The sequence below is a fragment of the Phyllobates terribilis genome, unplaced genomic scaffold (genome assembly GCF_046119375.1).
Source record: "Phyllobates terribilis strain yellow unplaced genomic scaffold, ASM4611937v1 Scaffold_3__8_contigs__length_932513732, whole genome shotgun sequence".
In the NCBI taxonomy this organism is placed as follows: domain Eukaryota; kingdom Metazoa; phylum Chordata; class Amphibia; order Anura; family Dendrobatidae; genus Phyllobates; species Phyllobates terribilis.
The window spans coordinates 380785488-380810067 of NW_027362763.1; the positions used below are offsets into that span (position 1 = coordinate 380785488).

General features: G+C 41.9%; 1 protein-coding gene across 1 annotated transcript in view; it reads right to left on the reverse strand.

Annotated features, from left to right (window-relative positions):
- Positions 1 to 24580, reverse strand: part of COL21A1 (collagen type XXI alpha 1 chain) — a 475958-nt gene that overhangs the window by 57567 nt on the left and 393811 nt on the right. Inside the window, exons 22-25 of the mRNA XM_073675431.1 lie at positions 18206 to 18259; positions 15807 to 15878; positions 10820 to 10855; positions 6874 to 6918 (exon numbers count right to left, since the gene is read on the reverse strand). Of these exons, the coding sequence (XP_073531532.1) occupies positions 6874 to 6918; positions 10820 to 10855; positions 15807 to 15878; positions 18206 to 18259 (207 nt within the window). The remainder of the gene's footprint in view (positions 1 to 6873; positions 6919 to 10819; positions 10856 to 15806; positions 15879 to 18205; positions 18260 to 24580) is intronic.

Consider the following 24580-nt stretch of genomic DNA (forward strand, 5'->3'; position numbering starts at 1 on the left):
AAATCTCTTTAACCCATTTATTACCTTTAACAAATCACATATTCCAAAGGGGTCTGGAGTAAAACCATCCCACATCCCATGGCGATCTCCAACTCTGTTACATCCTGATGGTGTGTTGAGCAGTGACATGAGTAATGTGATCACTCAGCATCCCAGCCGGAACACACTTACAATAGCGTAAGAACGCGCCTGCCGTGCTGAGCGGTGATGTCAGTAAGGTGACCGGAGTTCATGAACTGTAGTAACCTTACTGACGTCAGTGCTCATAGCGTGAGAAATCACTGATGTGTGAACAATGCCTTAAAATCTCTTTCCCACTATTTACAAAATCAGTCATTGATTGTCAAGATTAAAATCATATGGGATGTCAGCAAACTGTCCAGAGTCCTGAACAGCAAATGAGCCTCATCTTTCAGGTGAAGTATTATATACAGGTGCTTCTCATAAAATTAGAATATCATCAAAAAGTTAATTTATTTCAGTTTTTCAATCCAAAAAGTGAAACTCATATTATATATAGTCATTACAAACAGAGTGATCTATTTAAAGCTTTTTTTCTGTTAATGTTGACGATTATGGCTTACAGCCAATGAAAACACAAAAGTCAGTATCTCAGTAAATTAGAATAATTAACAAAAAACACCTGCAAAGGTTTCCTAAACATTTAAAAAGGTCCCTTAGTCTGTTTCAATAGGCTCCGTAATCATGGGGAAGACTACTGACTTGACAGCTGTCCAGAAGGCAGTCATTGATACACTCCACAAGTGGGTAAGCCACAAAAGGTCATTGCTAAAGAAGCTGGCTGTTCACAGAGTCCTATATCCACGCATATTAATGGAAAGTTGAGTGGAAGGAAAAAGTGTGGTAGAAAAAGGTGCACAAGGAACCGGGATAACCGCAGCCTTGAAAGGATTGTTAAGAAAAGGCCATTTAATCATTTGGGGGAGATTCACAAGAAGTGGACTGCTGCTGGAGTCATTGTTTCAAGAGCCACCACACACAGACGTAACCAGGACATGGGCTACAAGTGACCCATTCCTTGTGTCAAGCCACTCATGACCAATAGACAATGCCAGAAGCGTCTTACCTGGGCCAAGGAGAAAAAGACCTGGACTGATGCTCAGTCGTCCAAGTTGTTGTTTTCAGATGAAAGTAAATTTAGCATTTCATTTGGAAAACAAGGCTGCTTGAGGTCTAGTGTGAAGTTTCCACAATCAGTTATCGTTTGGGGAGCCATGTCATCTGCTGGTGTAGGTCCACTATGGTTTATCAAGACCAAAGTCAGCGCAGCTGTCTACCAGGAAATTTTAGAGCACTTCATGCTTCCCCCTCTGCTTTTTGGAGATGGAAATTTCATTCTCCATCAGGACTTAGCACCTGTCCACACTGCCAAAAATACCAATACCTGGTTTGGAAACAACAGTATCACTGTGCTTGATTGGCCAGCAAATTCGCCTGACCTTAACCCCATAGAGAATCTACGGGGTATTGTCAAGAGGAAGATGAGAGACACCAGACCCAACAATGCAGATGAGCTGAAGGCTGCTATCAAAGCAACCTGGGCTTCCATAACACCTTAGCAGTGCCACAGGCTGATCGCCTCCATGCCACGCCGCATTGATGCAGTAATTGATGCAAAAGGAGCCCCGACAAAGTATTGAGTGCATTTACTTAACATACATTTCAGTATGCCAACATGTCTGATTTTAAAAACATTTTTCAAGCTGTTGTTTTAAAGTATTCTAATTTACTGAGATAATAACTTTTGTGTTTTCATTGTCTGTAAGCCATAATCATCAACATTAACAGAAATAAACACTTGAAATAGATAACTGTTTGTAATAACTCTATATAATATATGAGTTTCACTTTTTGCATTGAAGAACTGAAATAAAGTAACTTTCTGAAGATATTCTAATTTTGTAAGCACCTGTATGTGTATATGCTCAAAAATATAAAGGGAACACTCAAATAACACATCCTAGATCTGAATGAATGAAATATTCTCATTGAATACTTTGTTCTGTACAAAGTTGAATGTGCTGACAACAAAATCACACAAAAATCATCAATGGAAATCAAATTTATTAACCAATGGAGGCCTGGATTTGGAGTCACCCCCAAAATTAAAGTGGTAAAACACACTACAGTGTGATCCAACTTTGATGTAATGTCCTTAAAACAAGTCAAAATGAGGCTCAGTATTGTGTGTGGCCTCCACGTGCCTGTATGACCTCCCTACAAGACCTGGGCATGCTCCTGATGAGGTTATGGATGGTCTCCTGTGGGATCTCCTCTCAGACCTGGACTAAAGCATCCGTCAACTCCTGGACAGTCTGTGGTGCAATGTTGGTGGATGGAGCGAGACATGATGTCCCAGATGTGCTCAATCGGATTCAGGTCTGGGGAACGGGCGGGCCACTCCATAGCTTCAATGCCTTCATCTTGCAGGAACTGCTGACACACGCCAGCCACATGAGGTCTGGCATTGTCCTGCATTAGGAGGAACCCAGGGCCAACCGCACCAGCATATGGTCTCACAAGGGATCTGAGGATCTCATCTCAGTACCTAATGGCAGTCAGGCTACCTCTGGCGAGCACATGGAGGGCTGTGCGGCCCTCCAAAGAAAAGCCACCCCACACCATTACTGACCCACTGCCAAACCGGTCATGCTGAAGGATGTTGCAGGCAGCAGATTGCTCTCCACAGCGTCTCCAGACTCTGTCACATGTGCTCAGTGTGAACCTGCTTTCAACTGTGATGAGCACAGGGCGCCAGTGGCGACTTTGCCAATTTTTGAGCAGTGTATATGTATATATATATATACAGTACAGACCAAAAGTTTGGACACACCTTCTGATTGAAAGATTTTTCTGTATTTTCATGACTTTGAAAATTGTACATTCACACAGAAGGCATCAAAATTATGAATTAACACATGTGGAATTATATACTTAATAAAAAAGTGTGAAACAACTGAAAATATGTCTTATTTTCTAGGTTCTTCAAAGTAGGCACCTTTTGCTTTGATGACTGCTTTGCACACTTTTGGCATCCTCTTGATGAGCTTCAAGAGGTAGTCACCGGAAATGGTCCTCCAACAATCTTGAAGGAGTTCCCAGAGATGCTTAGCACTTGTTGGCCCTTTTGCCTTCTCTCTGTGGTCCAACTCACCCCAAACCATCTCGATTGGGTTCAGGTCTGGTGACTGTGGAGGCCAGGTCATCTGGCGTAGCACCCCATCACTCTCCTTCTTGGTCTAATAGCCCTTACACAGCCTGGAGGTGTATTTGGGGGTCATTGTCCGATTGAAAAATAAATGATGGTCCAACTAAACGCAAACCGGATGGAATAGCATGCCGCTGCAAGATGCTGTGGTAGCCATGCTGGTTCAGTATGCCTTCCATTTTGAAAAAATCCCCAACAGTGTCACCAGCAAAGCACCCCCACACCATCACACCTCCTCCTCCATGCTTCACGGTGGGAACCAAGCATGTAGAGTCCATCCGTTCACCTTTTCTGCGTCGCACAAAGACACGGTGGTTGGAACCAAAGATCTCAAATTTGGACTCATCAGACCAAAGCACAGATTTCCACTGGTCTAATGTCCATTCCTTGTGTTCTTTAGCCCAAACAAGTCTCTTCTGCTTGTTGCCTGTACTTAGTGGTGGTTTCCTAGCAGCTATTTTACCATGAACGCCTGCTGCACAAAGTCTCCTCTTAACCCTGCTGTTCTGTTCGGGTCATAGTGACCCGAACAGACTTTTTGCGGCCCTGTAGATTTTTTTCTGTAAGTCTCTAAAAATTGAGACTCCTTGACTTTTCCTCATTTGGGGGGACCTACCTATGAGTTTTTTTTTTTTTTTTTTTTCCGTTTACTTTTTGCTACACGCAAAAAGTTACACTTGTTGTGTTCGGGTCATAGTGACCCAACATCGTTTTTTACAGCTGTGAGGCCATATTTTCAGTGAAATAAAGGAGTTATAACCTCAGTTGGGTCTATTTATTGCATCTACTATTGTATATCAATTGATTTTTTTCCTAAATTATTTCAATGGGGTCGTACACGCGCTCTACCGGGGGTATGCATTGAGATCTGCGCACCATAAAAATGGCTTTATATTGATTATTTTTGGTGCACAGTCTATTCTAAAATGTAGAGTGCATCCGGAGAGATCACTAGGTGTGCACTACACGTGTATATTATGCGCAGAACGGACTGCTCAGAACGCGCTGTCTAAGACATTTTTTTTTGTAAAGCTGAGCTGTAAAGTCTTGCAAATAATTTTTTTTTGCTTAGTAAGTCTGTCTTCCTGGCTTATCTGCTTGTTTTCAGATGGGTTCTTATCTTCTCTGCTCTTATCAGTACACATATGCTAGCACAGACATTTGTACAACGTTGGGGAAGCAGTAACCGTTGATGAGCAACTAGTTTCATTTCGTGGTAGGTGCCCATTTCGTCAGTATATACCAAGCAAGCCGGCGAAGTACGGGATAAAAATATGGGCATTATGTGACAGCACAAGCTCTTACCTTTATAATGCACAGGTGTATTCTGGCAAAACACCAGGACAAAGAGTTGAAAAAAATCAGGGGATGAGAGTTGTCCTTGATTTGACGAATGGTCTCAAAGGTCAAAATGTAACTTGTGATAATTTTTTTACTTCATACCAACTAGGGCAAATGTTACTAAAGCGACAACTTACCATGTTGGGTACGATCAGAAGAAACAAGCCTGAACTACCACAAGGTATTTTGGGGAAAAGAAGTTTACATAGCTCTATGTTTTACTTTACTCCAAATACAACATTTGTTGTTTATGTGCCAAAAAAAAATAAAAACGTCATACTAATGAGTACTAACCACCATGATAATGAAGTAAGTACACGGGAAGATAGAAAACCAAATATGATCTTGGACTACAATGCAACCAAAGGTGGTGTAGACACATTAGACCAGCTCATTGGTACATATTCCTGCAAAAGAAAATCAAATCGGTGGCCAATGATTCTCTTTTACAACATTCTGGATTTGTCAGCCTATAATTCTTTTGTGTTGTGGAGGGAAATCAATCCCAATTGGAACCCCAACAAACTCCATAAAAGAAGACTATTTATAGAAGAACTGGGGAAGTCACTGGTTAGGCCTTATATTGAGAACAGAAAAGTTGCACCAAGAACAGAAGCAGCAGCAGGCCTGGTACAAAGCATCCATCAACATGCCCAGGACAGTGAAGCCATGTCCTCCACAAGCGCTTCTACCCCCATGGCCTCTTCCGGCATCAAAAGAAAAAGATGCAGCTATTGCCCTTCTACTTGTGACAACAAGACGAGTATAACATGTTCTGGCTGTAAAACATTTCTATGCAAAAAACATGTGTATTGTTTTTCATGCAAGAATCCGTAAATTTATATGATCATGTAAATATATTCACATTGTAATGTTTATTATCCTTAATTTTTTTTCACAAAAAGTTTGATTTGATTGTTTTTTTTTGTTTTTTTTTTACAAAATATGTGTAGTTTTCTATTTTCGTTTTGCTCATTGCTCTGTTTTTTCTGAATAAAAAAAAAAAAAAAAGATTTCTATTTCATTTTTCTTTTTTTTTTACTACCAATCATGTTCACAAACAGTCTAGTAATCAAAAAGTATAAAAAAAATTGAGTTAGAGTGTCTAAAATCAAGGTTTATTAAGCCGGGCCATAGTGACCCGGAACACTACAAGTGTATAGTAAATGCGAACAGAACAGCAGGGTTAACAGTTGTTGTTGTAGAGATGTGTCTGCTGCTAGAACTCTGTGTGGTATTGACCTGGTCTCTAATCTAAGCTGCTGTTAACCTGCGATTTCTGAGGCTGGTGACTCGGATAAACTTATCCTCAGAAGCAGAGGTGACTCTTGGTCTTCCTTTCCTGGGGCAGTCCTCATGTGAGCCAGTTTCTTTCTAGCGCTTGATGGTTTTTGCAACTGCACTTGGGGACACATTCAAAGTTTGCCCAATTTTTCAGACTGACTGACCTTCATTTCTTAAAGTAATGATGGCCACTCGTTTTTCTTTACTTAGCTGCTTTTTTCTTGCCATAATACAAATTCTAACAGTCTATTCAGTAGGACTATCAGCTGTTTATCCACCTGACTTCTGCACAACACAACTGATGGTCCCAACCCCATTTATAAGACAAGAAATCCCACTTATTAAACCTGACAGGGCACACCTGTGAAGTGAAAACCATTTCCGGTGACTACCTCTTGAAGCTCATCAAGAGAATGCCAAGAGTGTGCAAAGCAGTCATCAAAGCAAAAGGTGGCTACTTTGAAGAACCTAAAATATAAGACATATTTTCAGTTGTTTCACACTTTTTTGTTAAGTATATAATTCCACATGTGTTAATTCATAGTTTTGATGCCTTCATTGATAATGTACAATTTTCAAAGTCATAAAAATACAGAAAAATCTTTAAATGAGAAGGTGTGTCCAAACTTTTGGTCTGTACTGTATATATATATATATATATATATATATATATATATATATATATGTATATATATATATATATATATATATAATACAGACCAAAAGTTTGGACACACCTTCTCATTTAAAGATTTTTCTGTATTTTCATGACTATGAAAATTGTACATTCATTAAGTATAATATGATATCTGAATACTTTTTGATATTAAACCTATGTAGCATTGGATCTAATCAAACAAATGTTATGTTGGGAAAAACATTCTTAGGATCTTCATACAATTTACAAAAAAATAGGTGCACCCATTAGATTGCTGTCACATCACACTAAAATTGCTTGAGTATTCCAAGCGAAAAATGCGGCTAAGCATCTGCTAATATATATTATACATATTCTATACCTTAATTCCTTCATTACCGGGAGAACCATTCATTCCTTTTTGGCCCTTTAACAAATGAGATGAAATAAATGTTATTACATAAGTTTTCAACCTTCTCTTTGATTTTATTTTTATGAACAACTGAACCAAAAATTCCTGGTTAAAGACTACATCCTCAATCATGTTCGTACATATCTTAGGCTATGTGCTCACGATCAGGCTATAGCAGCGCTTTGGACTCAGCTTATTTTCGCTCCGTCCAAAGCGCTGCATCTGATAACGCAGGTAAATCCACATGTGTTCAGTGACACATGCGGAGTTACCGCACCTTATACGTTCTATTTTGGAAATTTCTGTTGCATAGACTAGCGTCTCCACAATAGAAATTTACATGCTGCAGCTCTTAAATCCGCGCCGCCAGTGAGTTTACGCGGCGTCAAATAAAAGCCCAGTGGGCACGGGATTTCTATACATCCCATCCACTGTGCTTCTACTGTACAATGCGGCATTTTGGATGCAGCGCAGATGAGGTGTGTCCAAAACGCTGCTATTATGGATCGTGGGCACATACCCTTAGAATCACAAAGACCTTGGTCTGGCACCCTGCTGCTGGTTTAGGACTTCCTCCATTTGTTCATTCTTTACCATTTGCTTATGTACTGGCCTTATGATTTTACTTTGATTCTTAATATTTATTAATTTGTATGTACTTCCACTCTGTAAGATTGCCAGTAGTAAGCCACTTTTGGCTATATCTTATTATGTATTTGTACATGTACTTTTTTTGTATGCTGCCTGCAACATTGTATCCAGCCTCAATCCTGCATATCCCAACTTGTGTTCTTTCTGTGTGAATGCATTTTATCTATTTTTGTGCATAGAGTATTTCTTTAAGATGAATAAAAGTTTTTAAAATAGTCTTCAATAAAAATTGCATTTTTTTTAGTGAATTTATTCTCGGTTCTATTCATTCTTATTTATTGGTTGTGTAATGCAGCGACTTGCTGCATTGCTAAAATGACCAGGGGGTGTGTTCTGGCTGACCATTTACCTCCCCCTCAGGTGACTGATCACTTGACTGTGACATCATCACAGGTCCTGTGTGCACAAAAAGGATATACAGTCATATGAAAAAGTTTGGGCACCCCTATTAATCTTAAGCTTAATGTTTTATGAAAATTGGTGTTTTTGCAACAGCTATTTCAGTTTGATATATGTAATAACTGTTGGACACAGTAATGTTTCTGCCTTGAAATGAGGTTTATTGTGCTAACAGAAAATGTGCAATCTGCATTCAAACAAAATTTGACCGGTGCATAAGTATGGGCACCCTTATCATTTTCTTGTTTTAAATACTCCTGCCTACTTTTTACTGACTTACTAAAGCACTTTTTTTGGTTTTGTAACCTCATTGAGCTTTGAACTTTATAGCCAGGTGTATGCAATCATGAGAAAAGCTACTTAAAGTGGCCACTAGCAAGTTGTTCTCCTGTTTGAATCTCCTCTGAAGAGTGGCATCATGGGCTCCTCAAAACAACTGTCAAATGATCTGAAAACAAAGATTATTCAACATAGTTGTTCAGGGGAAGGATACAAAAAGCTGTCTCAGAGATTTAACCTGTCAGTTCCCACTGTGAGGAACATAGTAAGGAAATGGAAGAACATAGGGACAGTTCTTGTTAAGGCCAGAAGTGTCAGGACAAGAAAAACATCAGAAAGGCAGAGAAGAAGAATGGTGAGATCAGTCAAGGACAATCCTCAGACCACCTCCAGAGAGCTGCAGCATCAACTTGCTGCAGATGGTGTCACTGTGCATCGGTCAACTATACAACGCACTTTGCACAAGGAGAAGCTGTATGGGAGAGTGATGCGAAAGAAGCCGTTTCTGCAAGTACGCACAAACAGAGTCGGCTGAGGTATGCAAAAGCACATTTGAAGAAGCCTATTTCTTTTTGGAAGAAGGTCCTGTGGACTGATGAAACCAAGATTGAGTTGTTTGGTCATACAAAAAGGCGTTATGCATGGTGGCAAAAAAACACAGCATTCCAAGAAAAACACTTGCTACCCACAGTAAAATTTGGTGGAGGTTCCATCATGCTTTGGGGCTGTGTGGTCAATGCCGGCACTGGGAATCTTGTTAAAGTTGAGGGACGCATGGATTCCACTCAGTATCAGCAGATTCTTGGCAATAGTGTTCAAGAATCAGTGATAAAGTTGAAGTTACGCAGTGGATGGATCTTTCAGCAAGACAATGATCCAAAACACCGCTCCAAATCTACTCAGGCATTCATGCAGAGGAACAATTATAATGTTCTGGAATGGCCATCCCAGTCCCCAGACCTGAATATCATTGAACATCTGTGGGATCATTTGAAGAGGGCTGTCCATGCTCGGCGACCATCAAACTTAACTGAACTGGAATTGTTTTGTAAAGAGGAATGGTCAAAAATACCTTCATCCAGGATCCAGGAACTCATTAAAAGCTACAGGAAGCGACTAGAGGCTGTTATTTTTGCAAAAGGAGGATCTACTAAATATTAATGTCACTTTTCTGGTGAGGTGCCCATACTTATGCACCTGTCAAATTTTGTTTGAATGCAGATTGCACATTTTCTGTTAGTACAATAAACCTCATTTCAAGGCAGAAACATTACTGTATCCAACAGTTATTACATATATCAAACTGAAATAGCTGTTGCAAAAACACCAATTTTTATAAAACATTAAGCTTAAGATTAATAGGGGTGCCCAAACTTTTTCATATGACTGTATAAATCCTGGTGGTTTTGAAACAGTGAGAGAGGCCTGGTGAGGCAAGAAGCCTGGTCCCTGTGTCTGGGACACCATTATCCTGGAAGGCAGAGGCTGGATCCCTGTGTCCGGGATAGCAGTAGCTTTGGAAGGCAAGAAGCCTGGTCCCTGTGTCAGGGACACCATTTGCCTGGAAGGCAGAGGCTGTATCCCTGTGTCCGGGATACCAGTAGCCTTGGAAGGCAAGAAGCCTGGTCCCTGCGACTCCACTAGCCTGGAAGGCAGAGGCTGGATCCCTGTGTCTGAGATACCAGTAGCCTTGGAAGGCACGTGGCCTGGAGACTACGTCTGGGAAGCCTTAAAGCCACAGCTGTGGCAGAACCGAGCTGATAGAAGCAGCTGAGACCCGGCAAAGGTAAATCTGCGCTTTAAGTGAATATTGTTGCTGTACCTTGCTGAAGTCTGTATTTGAAGCTAAGCGGGCATAGCTGCCACTGAAAAGGCTCTAGGATACATGTGTAACATTCCTGTGAGCCACTGAGATGGACTATGTTATGAGCGGTTTATGATGTGTAATAAACCGCTGGTCTTCATATTACCGGAAAACGTTGCATGTGTGCTTTAATTGATCCGGTGAAGCGAGTACCCCCCAGCGTGATGAATAGCGCTACCTTACAGTTGGGAAAGGATTTTCTTGCAGTTTCTGTATTTCCTACCCAGTATTACGTTGTTGTTTTTTTTTACAGAATGCTTTATTAATTGTATGGTGGAAATACGACTTGTTAAAGTACCACTCCAGAATTTTTATTTATTGCAATGCTGGAGTGGTGCTAGTAATCTAAGTGCTCTCTCCCTAGCCTTATACTTACCAGCTGCCGTCTTCATCTTTTATCAGCGCCGCACCAGTCAGTTTACAGCAGTTTGTGACTTACAGATCGTTCCAGTGTTTGCTCAGTGTAAGTCTATGAATGCCAGAACCAGGCTCTTGTAGACTTGCATTGAGAGTTTGAGACCATTATCTCTGACTTCCGGTCAGTCAGACCTTGCTCTCACAAGAAGGCAGAGCGGCGATGGGAACAGCTGAAGATGGCGTCTGGTAAGTATAAGACTAGCGTCAGATTATTTAGATTACTTGCACCACTCCAGCAGTGAAATAAAAAAATGCTGAAGAGGAATTATGTTATAGTAGATTTTATTACAGTTACAAAACTTGTACCTGAATACCACGTTCACCTTGATTTCCTTTATCACCCTATAAAAATAAAAAGAGAAAGTAAAAAAAATTATTTTAGTGTCTTTATGGAGAGAGCAAATGTGGAGAGACACTAATATATAATAGCAAAAATATGTTAGATTTACTATACTGTACCTTAGTTTTGACTTGATATTTAGTTTGAGGACATGAATATCATTAAACAAATGTAATACCACTATTATAGGGCATTACTTTACTTATTTACTTATTCTTTAGTTTAGCAGTATATCATCCTTCTATATGGCAACAATTTTACTTATAGAGTATTATTTGAATTTTTCTGAAAAAAAAAAGTCACAGGCTAAGGTCTCTTACTCATCATTGTATAAATCGTACAAGCGCAATCCGATAAAAAATTGGATTGCACTCTGACTAATGTTATTCACTGATTTAGTGCTCATCTGATATTTTTTTTATCTGTTACAGCAGGGGAAAAATAGACGATTAATACTTAACTTTTAATAGACTCAGTTAAAATGAATTATATTTAAAAGAACAATATAGAGGAGACAGCCACGGTCTGAACTCAAATAGAAAATAAAACCATGTCAAGTCAGTGACCCAGATCTCCCAAATGACAAGCAGGCAGTGGTTTGTAAAGATTGCCCCAACCAGAACAATGTCTGCCAGCAGACATAAAAATTATTTAAAAAATATATAAAATACACATATTTGATATTGATCTGTTCGTAAAAGTCCGCTCTATCAAAATCTAGAAAAAATGAATCCAATCTGTAAACGAAATAGCAAGAAAAAAATTGAAACGCCAGAATTATGTTTTTTTTGGCTACCTCAACATTGCAATAAAATGCAATAAGAGGTGATCAAAACATCGTATCTACCCCAAAATGGTATCAGCAAAAAACTGAAATTGTCTGTCAAGTGAAGTCCAAAAAAGTCCATACAATGTGAGTCTCAGAAGCAATCTATATTGATAATAACCTTGTAAAACTTAAAGTGTAAATTGAAATTGAATCTGCAGAGAAGACTGTTACATGGTCTTCGGGAAGATGACCTAGATCTTCAATTGCAATTCTGTGAGATGATGCGTAACCAAGCCTCTAACAGCCCAGACATTCTTGATAAGATCATCTGCTCAGATGAGGTTTCTATCAAGTTGTCAGGCATAATTCTGTGTATTGGGCTAATGAAATTTCTCATCTGACTATCACATCTCAACTGAAACAGTCAAGTGTGGGGTGCACTGTCCAGCAAAGGTGGAAGAAACTGGAGTCATAGAATGTATTACATGATTAACTGAATGGTCTGAGAGGGATCATGTTCTACTCCATAGGACTTCTCAGAATACATAATAAAGTTATTTCTTTTTGTCCCATTGTTTACTATTTTGGGAATCTTTTAAGTGGGTGCAGTTAAACCCTCAAATATAACTATTAGAGTGTCATAGAGATATCTATAATATAATCGTAGATGCATCCTTCTGTCCGAAGCCTTTATAGACTGCGCAAACGCGATGCACCTGAGCAGTCTGGCTCCAGACAGAAGAACGCATCGAGCTGTTACAGGTAAGAGGAGTGTAAGGCGCCGGAGATCGCGGTATGCGTAGACACTGAATGCATATCGCGATCTACTGCTCCATACTTACATACCTGACCGGGAGGAGTGTTGCCCCGGCGCCTCTGTTGTGGCCGGAGACCAGGGCAGAAGTGAGGCATCGGAATCGGCACATGCGCACAGCGCACTATCCGGTGCCATTTTACTGAAGACACATTTGCAGTGTGTCTTCAGCAAAATGGCGCCGGACAGCGCGGTATGGGCACATGCGTAGTCCACCACCACACTCCTCCCCCGGCCTCCAGCAGAATGGGACGCAGCGCTGGAGCACAGGGAAGAAAGATGAGGATAAGATTTATTTTTTTGTGTGTACGCAGCGTTATAGGGATGAGGGGTACCATGCATACCAGGCTAGAGATGAGGGGGTACCATGCATACCAGGAGGAAGGATGGGGTACCATGCATACCAGGATAGGGATGAGGGGGTGCCATACACACCAGGATGAGGGATGGGGAACCATGCATACCAGGATTGGGGATGAGTGGTACCATGCATACCAGAATGAGGGATGAGGAGTACCATACATACCAGGATATGGATGATGGGGTATCATGCATACCAGGATGAGGGATGGATACCATACATACCATAGGGATGAGGGGTGCCATGCACACCAGGTTTGGGATGAGTGGTGCCATGCACACCAGGGTAAGAATGAGGAGTACCATACATACCAGGATTGTGGATGAGGGGTGCCATGCATACCAGGATAGGGATGAGGGGTACCATACATACCAGGATTGGGGATGAGGGGTGCCATGCATACCAGGATTGGGTATGAGGGGTGCCATGCATACCAGGATAGGGATGAGGGGTACCATACATACCAGGATTGGGGATGAGGGGTACCATACATATCAAGATGAGGGATGGGGTGCCATGCATACCAGGATTGGGGGATGAGGGGTACCATGCATACCAGCATAAGCCTGAAGGGGCCATACATACCAGGATTGGAGATGAGGGAGCCATGCATACCAGGATTGATATGAGGGGGTGCCATGCATACCAGGATAGGATGGGGACAGCACATCACAGGATGGGAGAACAGTATTGGGTAGCACAAATACCAGGATGGGGGCAGCACAAATACCAGGATGGGGACAGCACATAACAGGATGGGGGCGCAGGATGGGGACAGCACATAACAGGATGGGGGCAGCACTTAACAGGACGGGGGACCATATTCCAATAAAAATGCTCGACACCTGGGGGTAGAGAGGGTTCAATAGCTTGTTGTTAATATAATTGCTCTTGCATATTGACAGATTCTCTTTAAATTCAGTGGTGATAAACACTAGTTAAAGTCTATGAACATCTTTAACTTGGAAACAATGATTTTATTTATTTTTTTTACAGATGCTAGTGCAAGTCTACAATCTTAATTTCTTCATTCATTTTCAGACCCTTGCTATGCAGTTTGTAGCTTGGTTCAAGTTTCAGATTTTTCTTATGTTGGAGTATCTCTCCTTGGATTTGAGCTTTGTTTGTATTCAAGGTGCTGATGTTTTTAGTGGCAAATATATCAGCTTTACTCCTGTACTTATTATCTGCCTTTCCTGAATCTGTACATACCTTATCCCTCTCCATATTGTGGAGGTCTGTGTACAACCCCCTCCCCTCTCTACTGCTTTCTCTAACACTTAAAAGGGGTGTCGAGCCTTAAGATATTGATGTATTGATGACCGACCCTTCATCTAAATACAAACTGAGCTGCAGTTCTTACCAACAGGCACTAAACAAGAAATGGAACAGTGGTGCTCTGGCTATTTTCATTATTTACATCTGGGCAGCACAGGAGCTAAAAAACATCTGTGTGTGGGTGTCGGGTGCTGGACCCTCACCAATCTGAATTTAATGACATTTACTTATATCATAATGCGATCCTCAAAGGGGTTGTCTGGTTTTATGGTGAAAGTGTGTGTTCACTTTATTTAAGTGCAGACTTCTGAATCCTTACTGCATGTGTGTCACCCCAGGCCTGGATGCCACAAATAATAAAGGCTGTGTCTGAGAACAGGAGGGAGGTTCCCTGGTTAGGGACAATTAGCATACAGCACCTCCTGTCCCAGGCCAGTAGGGGGAGCTGGCTGCCCCTATAAAAGCTGGAACTGGGGGCAGGGTTAGAGAGAACTGGACGACCTAGCTCAGGAGTGAGACTAGTCCCAGAGAAGGAGTGACAGTTCAGCTGTAGCTGAGGAGGTCGTGAGGCAGTGGAGGAACTGCTAGCCAGGGACGTACGGCAGAAAGGGAGAATTACCTACCAGACATTGGGGTCCAAGGCTGTAAAGACTCTAAGTCCAGCAGCAGAGAACCAAACTGCGAGGGATTTCATGTCCTTTGGCCTAAAAAGCCTGGAGGCTCCGCCACAACAGAAGGGACCAGCAAAGCCGGCACGCTCAGGGACGTGGGCTATTTTACCACTAAAGGGGGAAATAGTCAGAAAGAGCTTAGAGATCACGGTAGGCCTACACCCTCACCGTGACCAGAGGGGCTTCCCGAGTGTTCTCAGACATCCAGGCCCCCTTCTAGCCGGTACTGTTGTTGGGTCATTACCATCTGTTATAATAAAGACCCTGAACTGTTTAAGCGGACTCTGCATTCTGACCGTCGCGGACGGAACTGTCACCCCCAACATCCACCTACACTACCCTGGGGCTACACTCCTCCCATGGGGAGTTATCCTACCTCTGTGCTGCACACCAACACCAGCCCCAGCGGCCTGCCCTGCAGCGGCGGTTATTCCTGACCGCAATCCACGGGTGGCGTAGTCGGACATTTAAAGCACTGATTGATAGACCGCCATTTGGTCTGACCACCCTGAACCACGGGACCGGGCTGTCACCACTACTACCCCCAGCATCGTACAGAGGCTCGGTCTCGAGTGCCCCGCGGCCCAGGGGGCGAGTCACATGCGCATGGCACACTGTCAGGATTCTCCGGTGTAGCTGCTGAGATCGGGCGGTCACGTGACTGCAGAAATGCGATTTGTATACCTCCAGTCACATTCTGACTAGACGTGCTCAGCCTCACACAATTTACTTGTATTGAGTGAGGCTGAGCACATCTAATTGGCAAGCGACTGCATGTATTGCAAGTTGCGACACTGGAGAATCCTGACAGAATGAAATGCACATAAAGATTCAGAAGTCTGCAGTCAAATAGAATGACTGCAGACTTTCCCCACAAGATTGGACAACTATTTTAATATCTTATCCTTAATGATATGTCCTTTTATCATAAGACATATTCTTATTATCAAAAGGCTAGATAACCCCTTTTAATTTAGGAAGCTATTAAACTATAAAAGTTGAAGTACTATACTAAATTTATTAATGAAAACTAATTTATTTAGAAAAAAAAGCACATTACCTTGGCACCTGTGAGTCCAGGAATTCCTCTATATCCTTGTGAACCTAGAAGGCCATGTTCTCCTTTTTCTCCCTGATAAGTAGGTTTAGTAGATAAGAGGGATATGTGTTATGCATTTGTGCAAGTAAACAGACAAAGGGCAGTGGGTAACTGTGGGGCACTGATGTATATTCACAGCCACTGGAGGTCTGAGTGACAGCCCCTCTGTTTTCATTATCCACTGTTCTTAAAGAGGGCTCCCATTATTTTTTTTACTTGCTAAACATTAGCATATAGAGTTAGCGCATTGTAGTGTCAGTATGTTAATATATTCACCGGTCACAGTTTTCTCTGGTATCCACCATGCTCTGCGCATCTTCTGTGTCACATGACAGCAATTCAGACTCTCCGGAGTTACCCGGATGTGATTTTTACAGTGAAAGCCTATAGAGCGTCAGAACGAGGCTACATAGGCTTACATTCTAACAGAGACTTCTTTCTCACACATAGGGTGCTATGCATCAAAGCTTTCATGCCAGAAGTCTTCAAAACTTGAAGCTGCTCCTAAATTTTGTGACTTCTGAAATCTTATGACTGAGCTGGCAGGAATGCGGGCATGGTGACCATCGCTCGTCAAATTAATGACTAGCGGCAATGTTCGATATGCCACAAATCTTACTCCAGCTTATTCATCTGATGTTACTGATTGCATTCACCTCATCATGAATCAAAAGTATCTGACTCCAGCATGCCCCTTCATCAAGACTGGCATGAACAACCACTGATCTTGATGAATCGGGCCCATAGAGTGCAAAGCAAACATGAGAGGCTGAATTGCCATTACCTGACTCAGGAGAGAAACAGAGTGGTGGTGGATATCTGAGAAGATGGCGATCTGTGAATATACTAAAACACTGACACTACACTACCATTTTCCCAGGTTTAGCTAATAAAAAAAATTAACAGGAGCACGTCTTTAAAGAGTACCAGTCATTTTAGATAATTTTTCAGAATAGATTGTCATGTGTGTACATGAGAAATAACACAAATTTTGCTTATTATATGACATGTATCCTGCAATTTTCACCAGTTTCCCCCCCTGCAACTTACAGTTCTCTCTGAACTCATGGGCAGAGACTAGCTGCTATGATTTCAGCTAAAATCAGGAGGATTTCTGCTCTTATTTCCCTATATAGCACTCAGACAGCAGTAGCAGCAGCATGAAAGACATTATACAGCAATACTGAGCTGTGTGACTGTGAATACAGTTCTAAAAGAATCTAAATCATTTGCTAGTAAGCTGTGGCTTCATCTGTGTGTATGCTTCTCTGCCAGTGTATTACTCTGCTCTTTACTTCTTCTCTCACCCACTCCAGTCTACATGGAGTATAAAAACAGGTATAATCAGACACCTCCCTGTTCTGGCACTCCATCTTGCTTTGACCAAAAAGGATTTGAACTGTTTTTTTTTTTGTTTTGTTTTTTTAAAGCTGAGGATGAGCTTAGGATCACAGCATAAGGAGAAAGGATTACCAGCTTCATGAGTAGTTCAAAAAATAGGTTTCTTTATTGTGAAAAAAGCTCTTTAAAAACAGATTCCATAGTCACATAGTATAGCCAGGGCAACGCATTTCGAACGCTAAAGATGCGTTCTTTGTCAAGCTTGACAACTTCCTGTGCCCATTAGCTTCTGTTGGTAAACTTAAAAAAAAAAGCAGCATCCGACTAGACATGAGAGTCACAAAAAAGCCTGCAGCATAATTCTGTCCTAGTTTAAATAATAATAATTATTACACTTGTATTGGGATGCCTTTCTGCTTTTTTGCTGTAGTTCAAAAATGACATTTTGCTTCTTAAGAAAACATTGAGAAAAAAAAGTATTTTTATTTTTTTTCCATAAGGTTCACTACATTTCGAAAGTCCCATTTCCATTCTATTCCTCTCATTTTGTTATTTTGTTTTTCTTAAATAATACACATATTGTACATTTATGGTCATGTTACACACTCTGAAATAAATATGCATAAAGATACAAAAACACATTTTGCAGGATTTTAAGCATGAAGAGAGTCAAACTTTAAATGTGTTGATCAATTTATCTTTATTTTAACACATTTTTGGACATGATTTTATGGACTTATATACCTAAAAGTATAATAGGTTCTCAGATTGTACTTGTTAATGCTCAGTGCTCCTGTTCTCAACAAGGTAGATAATGGAGGAGTATATAACCAGATCTGTGTACCAGCCTCCTCCAATCGAAAAAGAGCTTTAACATATGTTTTTCAGCTGGAGGAGACTGATGGACAAGTGTGGTTGGTTTCGTCTGGACTGATGTAGCAAGTTGGTAGTTGTCCTCAACACATTTGTTTAAAAAAAATAGAGGATTAAACCACTATATATAGAACATATAAACATACCTTTACGCCTAATGAACCAGTTTTTCCAGGTATTCCAGGATCACCTTTATTTCCCTGTGAAGAATTAGATTTGTTTAATTTTGTTTTAGTGTAAAATAAAATTATAGTCATATTAAAAAGAAGATTAAACCCCTCCTTAATGTGGCTTTACATATTGTGTTATTTTTTGTTGCAAAATTACTTTATTTATTGCAACCAAATCCTGAAGTTTTTTTTTGCTACAAATAGTTGTCACTGTAGGTTAATGGGTAACATGTGCAGTGGGTACGGAAAGTATTCAGACCCCTTTAAATTTTTCACTCTTTGTTTCTTTGCAGCCATTTGGTAAATTTTAAAAAGTTCATTTTTTTTCTCATTAAAGTACACTCTGCACCCCATCTGCACTGAAAAAAACAGAAGTGTAGACATTTTTGCAAATTTTTTAACAAAGAAAAACTGAAATATCACATGGTCACAAGTATTCAGACCCTTTGCTCAGTATTGAGTAGAAGCACCCATTTGAGCTAGTAAAGCCATGAGTCTTCTTGGGAATGATGCAACAAGCTTTTCACACCTGGATTTGGCGATCCTCTGCTATTCTTCCTTGCAGATCCTCTCCAGTTCCGTCAGGTTGGATGGTGAACGTTGGTGGACAGCCATTTTCAGGTCTCTCCAGACATGCTCAATTGAGTTTAGGTCAGGGCTCTGGATGGGCCAGTCAAGAATGGTCACAGAGTTGTTCTGAAGTCACTCCTTTGTTATTTTAGCTGTGTGCTTAGGGTCATTGTCTTGTTGGAAGGTGAACCTTTGGCCAAGTCTGAGGTCCAAAGCACTCTGGAAGAGGTTTTTATCCAGGATATCTCTGTACTTGGCCGCTTTCATGTTTCCTTCAATTGCAATCAGTCGTCCTGTCCCTGCAGCTGAAAAACACCCCCATAGCATGATGCTGTCACCACTATGTTTCACTGTTGGGATTGTATTGGGCAGGTGATGAGCAGTGCCTGGTCTTCTCCACACATACCGCTTAGAACTTTTTGGTGATAATTCTATCTTCGTCTCATCAGACCAGAGAATCTTATTTCTCATAGTCTGAGAGTCCTTCAAGTGTTTTTGAGCAAAATCTATGCGGGCTTTCATATGTCTTGCATTGAGGAGAGGCTTCCTTTGGGCCACTCTGCCATAAAGGTCCGACTGGTGGAGGGCTGCAGTGATAGTTGACTTTGTGGAACTTTCTCCCATCTCCCTACTGCATCTCTGGAGCTCAGCCACAGTGATCTTGGGGTTCTTCTTTAACTCTCTCACCAAGGCTCTTCTCCCACAATTGCTCAGTTTGGCTGGATGGCCAGGTCTAGGAAGATTTCTGGTGGTTCCAAACTTCTTCCATTTAAGGATTATGGAGGCCACTGTGCTCTTATGAACCTTGAGTAATGCAGAAATTATTTTGTAACCTTGACCAGATCTGTGCCTTGCCACAATTCTGTCTCTGAGCTCCTTGGGCAGTTCATTTGAGCTCATGATACTCATTTGGTCTGACATGCACTGTGAGCTGTGAGGTCTTATATAGACAGGTGTGTGCCTTTCCAAATCAAGTCCTATCAGTTTAATTAAACACAGCTGGACTCCAATGAAGGAATAGAACCATCTCAAGGAGGATCACAAGGAAATGGACAGCATGTGACTTAAATATGAGAGTCTGAGCAAAAGGTCTGAATACTTATGACCATGTGATATTTCAGTTTTTCTTTTTTAATAAATTTGCAAAATTTCTACATTTCTGTTTTTTTTCAGTCAAGATGAGGTGCAGAGTGTACTTTAATGAGAAAAAAAATGAACTTTTTAGAATTTACCAAATGGATGCAATGAAACAAAGAATGAAAGATTTAAATGGGGTCTGAATACTTTCCGTACCCACTGTATCTTGTAGCTTTTTTTCAATACCTTTAGTGTGATATTTGAGTCCATATTTTCTTTTTTTTATATCTGTGGGTTTTTTCCCAATAGGTTTCTATATAGAAAAACAGTACGCAAAAGAAAAGCCACAAGAAAACTAGAAAAAAAATTGAAAATCAAGCTATTTTTTTCTCTGGCTTGTAAAAAATATGTAAAAATTTTGTATGAAGGAAGCCTTATACATGTAAGTTCCATAAATATTCCTAATAATTAAAAAAAATAAAATGATCAGCACTTCATAGTTTGTCGCAGGTTACAATACTTTATACATCTAAAAGTCAAAAGTCATAGCAAGAAGATACTTTTCAAAACATGGACGTTTCGGTCCTATCAAGCCTTGATCTCCATTATTGAGCTAACCAATATCCATATAGTTTATGTATAGCAAGGTCCATGTTCTGAAAAATAGACCATCATCTTTATTATCTCATTTATGAATAAAATCTTTGAATCATAACAAAATTTTAAGTGGATTATAACCACCTGAGTGCCAATGATTGGTAGTGAATAAAAAAAAAGATGGGGTTAGAATAGAAATTGGGCACACGGGGAATTAGAAAAGACACTTTACATCTAAGCATACTAAAGTTAATGTATGTTAAAATTAAACTACAATGATCAGACATCAAATGTAAAACCGCACACTTAATATTGTATATGCCCCCTCTTGTACCACCAAAACATCTCTGACCCGGAGGATATAGCCAAATAGAAATGATAATGGACAATCTTAAGTTGTGAAAGTTGAAAAACATGCAACAAAATAGCTTTTCCATAATTTCAGACTTGAACAGATTGAGAGCTGGGGAATTTACAGTATAGATCAGCAACATCAAAACCATTTCTGAACATTTTTTGTAGTATTTAAGGACATATAATCCTGCTGGTAAAGGCCACTGCCATTAGGAATTACAGTTGGCACCTATGAGATACATGGTCTGCTATAATTTTTAGGTAGGTGTCATGTGTCAAAGTAACATCCATATGGATGCCAGGACTAAAGTTTTCCCTGCAGAACACTACCCAGATCATCACTTTGCCACCACCTGTTTGTCACTGGTGGTAAAAATTGACAAACTGACCAAATATAGAAGAAACTGAGATCCACAGCACTGATGAACAATGGTCTGTATTTTTACATACGAAAAAAATAATGGGACTTCTGAATGAGGTCTAAAGCTAGGTTAGATATTTGAGAAACAAACATTTCTTAGTTGCTGACAAAAACTGATAGATAGCTATAAGAAATGCAAATGGAGGTTGTTTCTGCCAAAGGGTGTAAAAGGGGATATCAAAGCCCTTTTGTAAATGTTTTATTATTCAGTCATATTCTTTTATTAATATGAAGATTGAAGGATGAACAAGCCGCCATTTGTTTTTGTTTGTAATGGGACAAGTTGTACTTTCATATTTTGATATTTAGTAAAAATATTACTTTAATTGCATTGGTCTAAAATATATTCATTGAAATCCAGGCTGGTTTATTAAGATAGCATAAACCGTTCAGGAAGCAAAACAAAAAAAACAGCCTTTTCCGGCACAAAGTGGAAACACAAAGTAAAATGTTCATACAACATTGCGGGTTCGCCCGCTCAGGTTAGTGTCCAGCATTGTTCCCCTTCTTCTCACTCATCCACCTTAGTGGGGCATGGTCTGACACCAGCCTGAACTTCCTACCTAAGAGGTAGTATCTTAGAGTGTCCAACGCCCACTTGATGGCCAAACATTCCTTCTCCACTATGGAGTAATTTTTCTCGCAGGATGTCAGCTTCTGACTTAAATACATTATGGGGTGCTCTTCCCCATTCACTTCTTGTGATAGAACAGCACACAGCCCGACATCTGACGTGTCCGTCTGGACCACAAATTCTTTAGAGAAATCCAGTGCCACCAGCAGTGCCTGTTTACACATGGCTAGCTTAAGTTCCTGGAAGGCCATCTGAGCTTCTGGACACCACTTAGCCACAGCAGACTTTGTCCCTTTAAGGGGGTCTGTCAAAGCGGCTGTTATCATGGCAAAGTTAGGGATTAACCGGTGGTAATAGCCCACAATGCCCAGGAACGCTCTGACCTGTTTCTTTGAGAGGGGTTGTGGCCAACTCTGGAACATGTCGACTTTATTTATTTGGGGCTTTATTTCGCCTTTGCCTACAACATAGTCCAAATATTTGGCTTGCTCCATGCCCATGGCACATTTCTTCGGGTTTATGGAAAACCCCGCCTTCTGTAGAACATCATGTATCGCTTGGACTTTGCTCAGTTTGCTTCCCCAATCCTGACTGTAGATCACAATGTCATTCAGGTAGGCCACTGTGTACTTCTTGTGAGGAGCTAGGATCCGGTCCATGGATCTCTGGAAGGTGGCTGGTGCTCCTTGTAACCCAAACGGCATCCTTGTGTACTGGAAGCATCCGTCTGGCATTGAGAAGGCAGTCTTCTCCTTGGTGTCTTGGGAACGGGAATTTGCCAATACCCTTTCATGAGGTCAAGGGTGAAAGTGTACCTGTCCGGCCCCAAACCTTTCAATCAGTTCATCTACCTTGCGCATTGGGTAGATGTGGAACTTGGAGACCTCGTTGAGCTTCCTATAGTCATTTCAAAATCGCCATTCTCCATCTGGTTTCGGCACTAAGACTATGGGGCTGGACCAGCAACTCTTGGACTCTTCAATGACTCCCAGACTCAGCATCCACTTCACCTCTTTCGAGATCACCTCTCGGTGGGCTTCAGGTATCCAATAAGGCTTCATGTTTACTCGAACATGAGGCTCTGTAAAAACCTCATGCTCTATGATCCGAGTACAGCCCAGTAGTTCTGAGAACAGGTCTATGTTCCGCAATTCTCGGCACTGTTACTTTTGGGCACGTGACAGTGAATCTGCCACCTTGACCTCCTCTACATTGGCTTCAGACTTCGCCATCAAACACGGAGCTTCCACAAGCTCCCTATCTCGCCATAGCTTAATCAGGATGATGTGGTACACCTTCTTCCTTCCTTCTCCCTGGTTGGTGGACTTTATAGTTGACGTTGCCAACCTTTTCAACTACTTCATAGGGGACCTACCACTTGGCCAAGAATTTGCTCTCCACCATAGGTCCCAGCACCAGTACAGTACCCAATCGCCAGGGTTGAAGTGTCTCGCCCTCGCCGATCTATTGTACACCCTTGTCTGTGCCTCTTGTGCTTTGAGGAGGTGTTTCTTTTACAATGGGCAATCGTCTCTTGCATCTGGGCCACATGTTCGATTACACTCCTGTAGGGTGTAGACTCTGCCTCCCAGGTCTCCTTTGCTATGTCCAGGAGTCTCCGGGGGTGTCGGCCATATAACCGCTCAAAAGGGGAGAATCCAGTAGAGGCCTGCGGGACATCTCTGACGGAGAACAGAAAGTATGCCGGTAGACAAATTCCACTCCCGGCTGTCCTCCTCTACGACCTTCTTCAACATGGCTGTAACGGGTCTGGGAGGTGGAACCTCTGAGCAACGATACAAAGGGGCAGTCCTAGTAAGGAAGCGGATGGCTCCCAGGGAAGGCGGGCAGGTAGTCACGGCAAGTGACGGGGACAGTCTCTGGGTAGAAGGGCAGGAGGTCGCGGCAAGTGACGGGGACAGTCTCTGGATAGAAGGGCAGGAGGTCACGGCAAGTGACGGGGACAGTCTCTGGATAGAAGGGCAGGAGGTCACGGCAAGTGCCGGCTAAGCCTCCAGACAGGCTAGCAGGCGGGTAGCAGGTGGACGCTCCCAGGTGAGCGGTCAAGAGTCTCTGGACAGGCAGGTGGTCACAGCAAGTGATGGCTAAGCCTCCAGGTAGACTAGCAGGCAGGTAGAAGGTGGACGCTCCCAGGTGAGCGGTCAAGAGTCTCTGGACAGGCAGGTGGTCACAGCACGTGACGGCAAAGCCTACAGGTAGGCTAGCATGCAGGTAGCAGGCGGACGCTCCCAGGTGAGCGGGGAAGAGTCTCTGGACAGTCAGGTGGTCACAGCACGTGACGGCAGAGCCTGCAGGTAGGCTAGCAGGCAGGTAGCAGATGGACACTCCCAGGTGAGCGGGTAAGAGTCTCTGGACAGGCAGGTGGTCACAGCACGTGACGGCAGAGCCTCTAGGTAGGCTAGCAGGCAGGTAACAGATGGACGCTCCCAGGTGAGCGGGTAAGAGTCTCTGGACAGGCAGGTGGTCACAGCACGTGACGGCAGAGCCTCCAGGTAGGCTAGCAGGCAGGTAGCAGATGAGCGCTCCCAGGTGAGCGGGTAAGAGTCTCTGGACAGGCAGGTGGTCACAGCACGTGACGGCAGAGCCTCCAGGTAGGCTAGCAGGCAGGTAGCAGATGAGCGCTCCCAGGTGAGCGGGCAATCAGATCCATAGACAGACTGGCAGGGCTGGTAGGCAGACTGTCAGACCACAGGAATGCAAGTAGATAGACAAGAATCAGGCAGGTATCAAGCAGGAA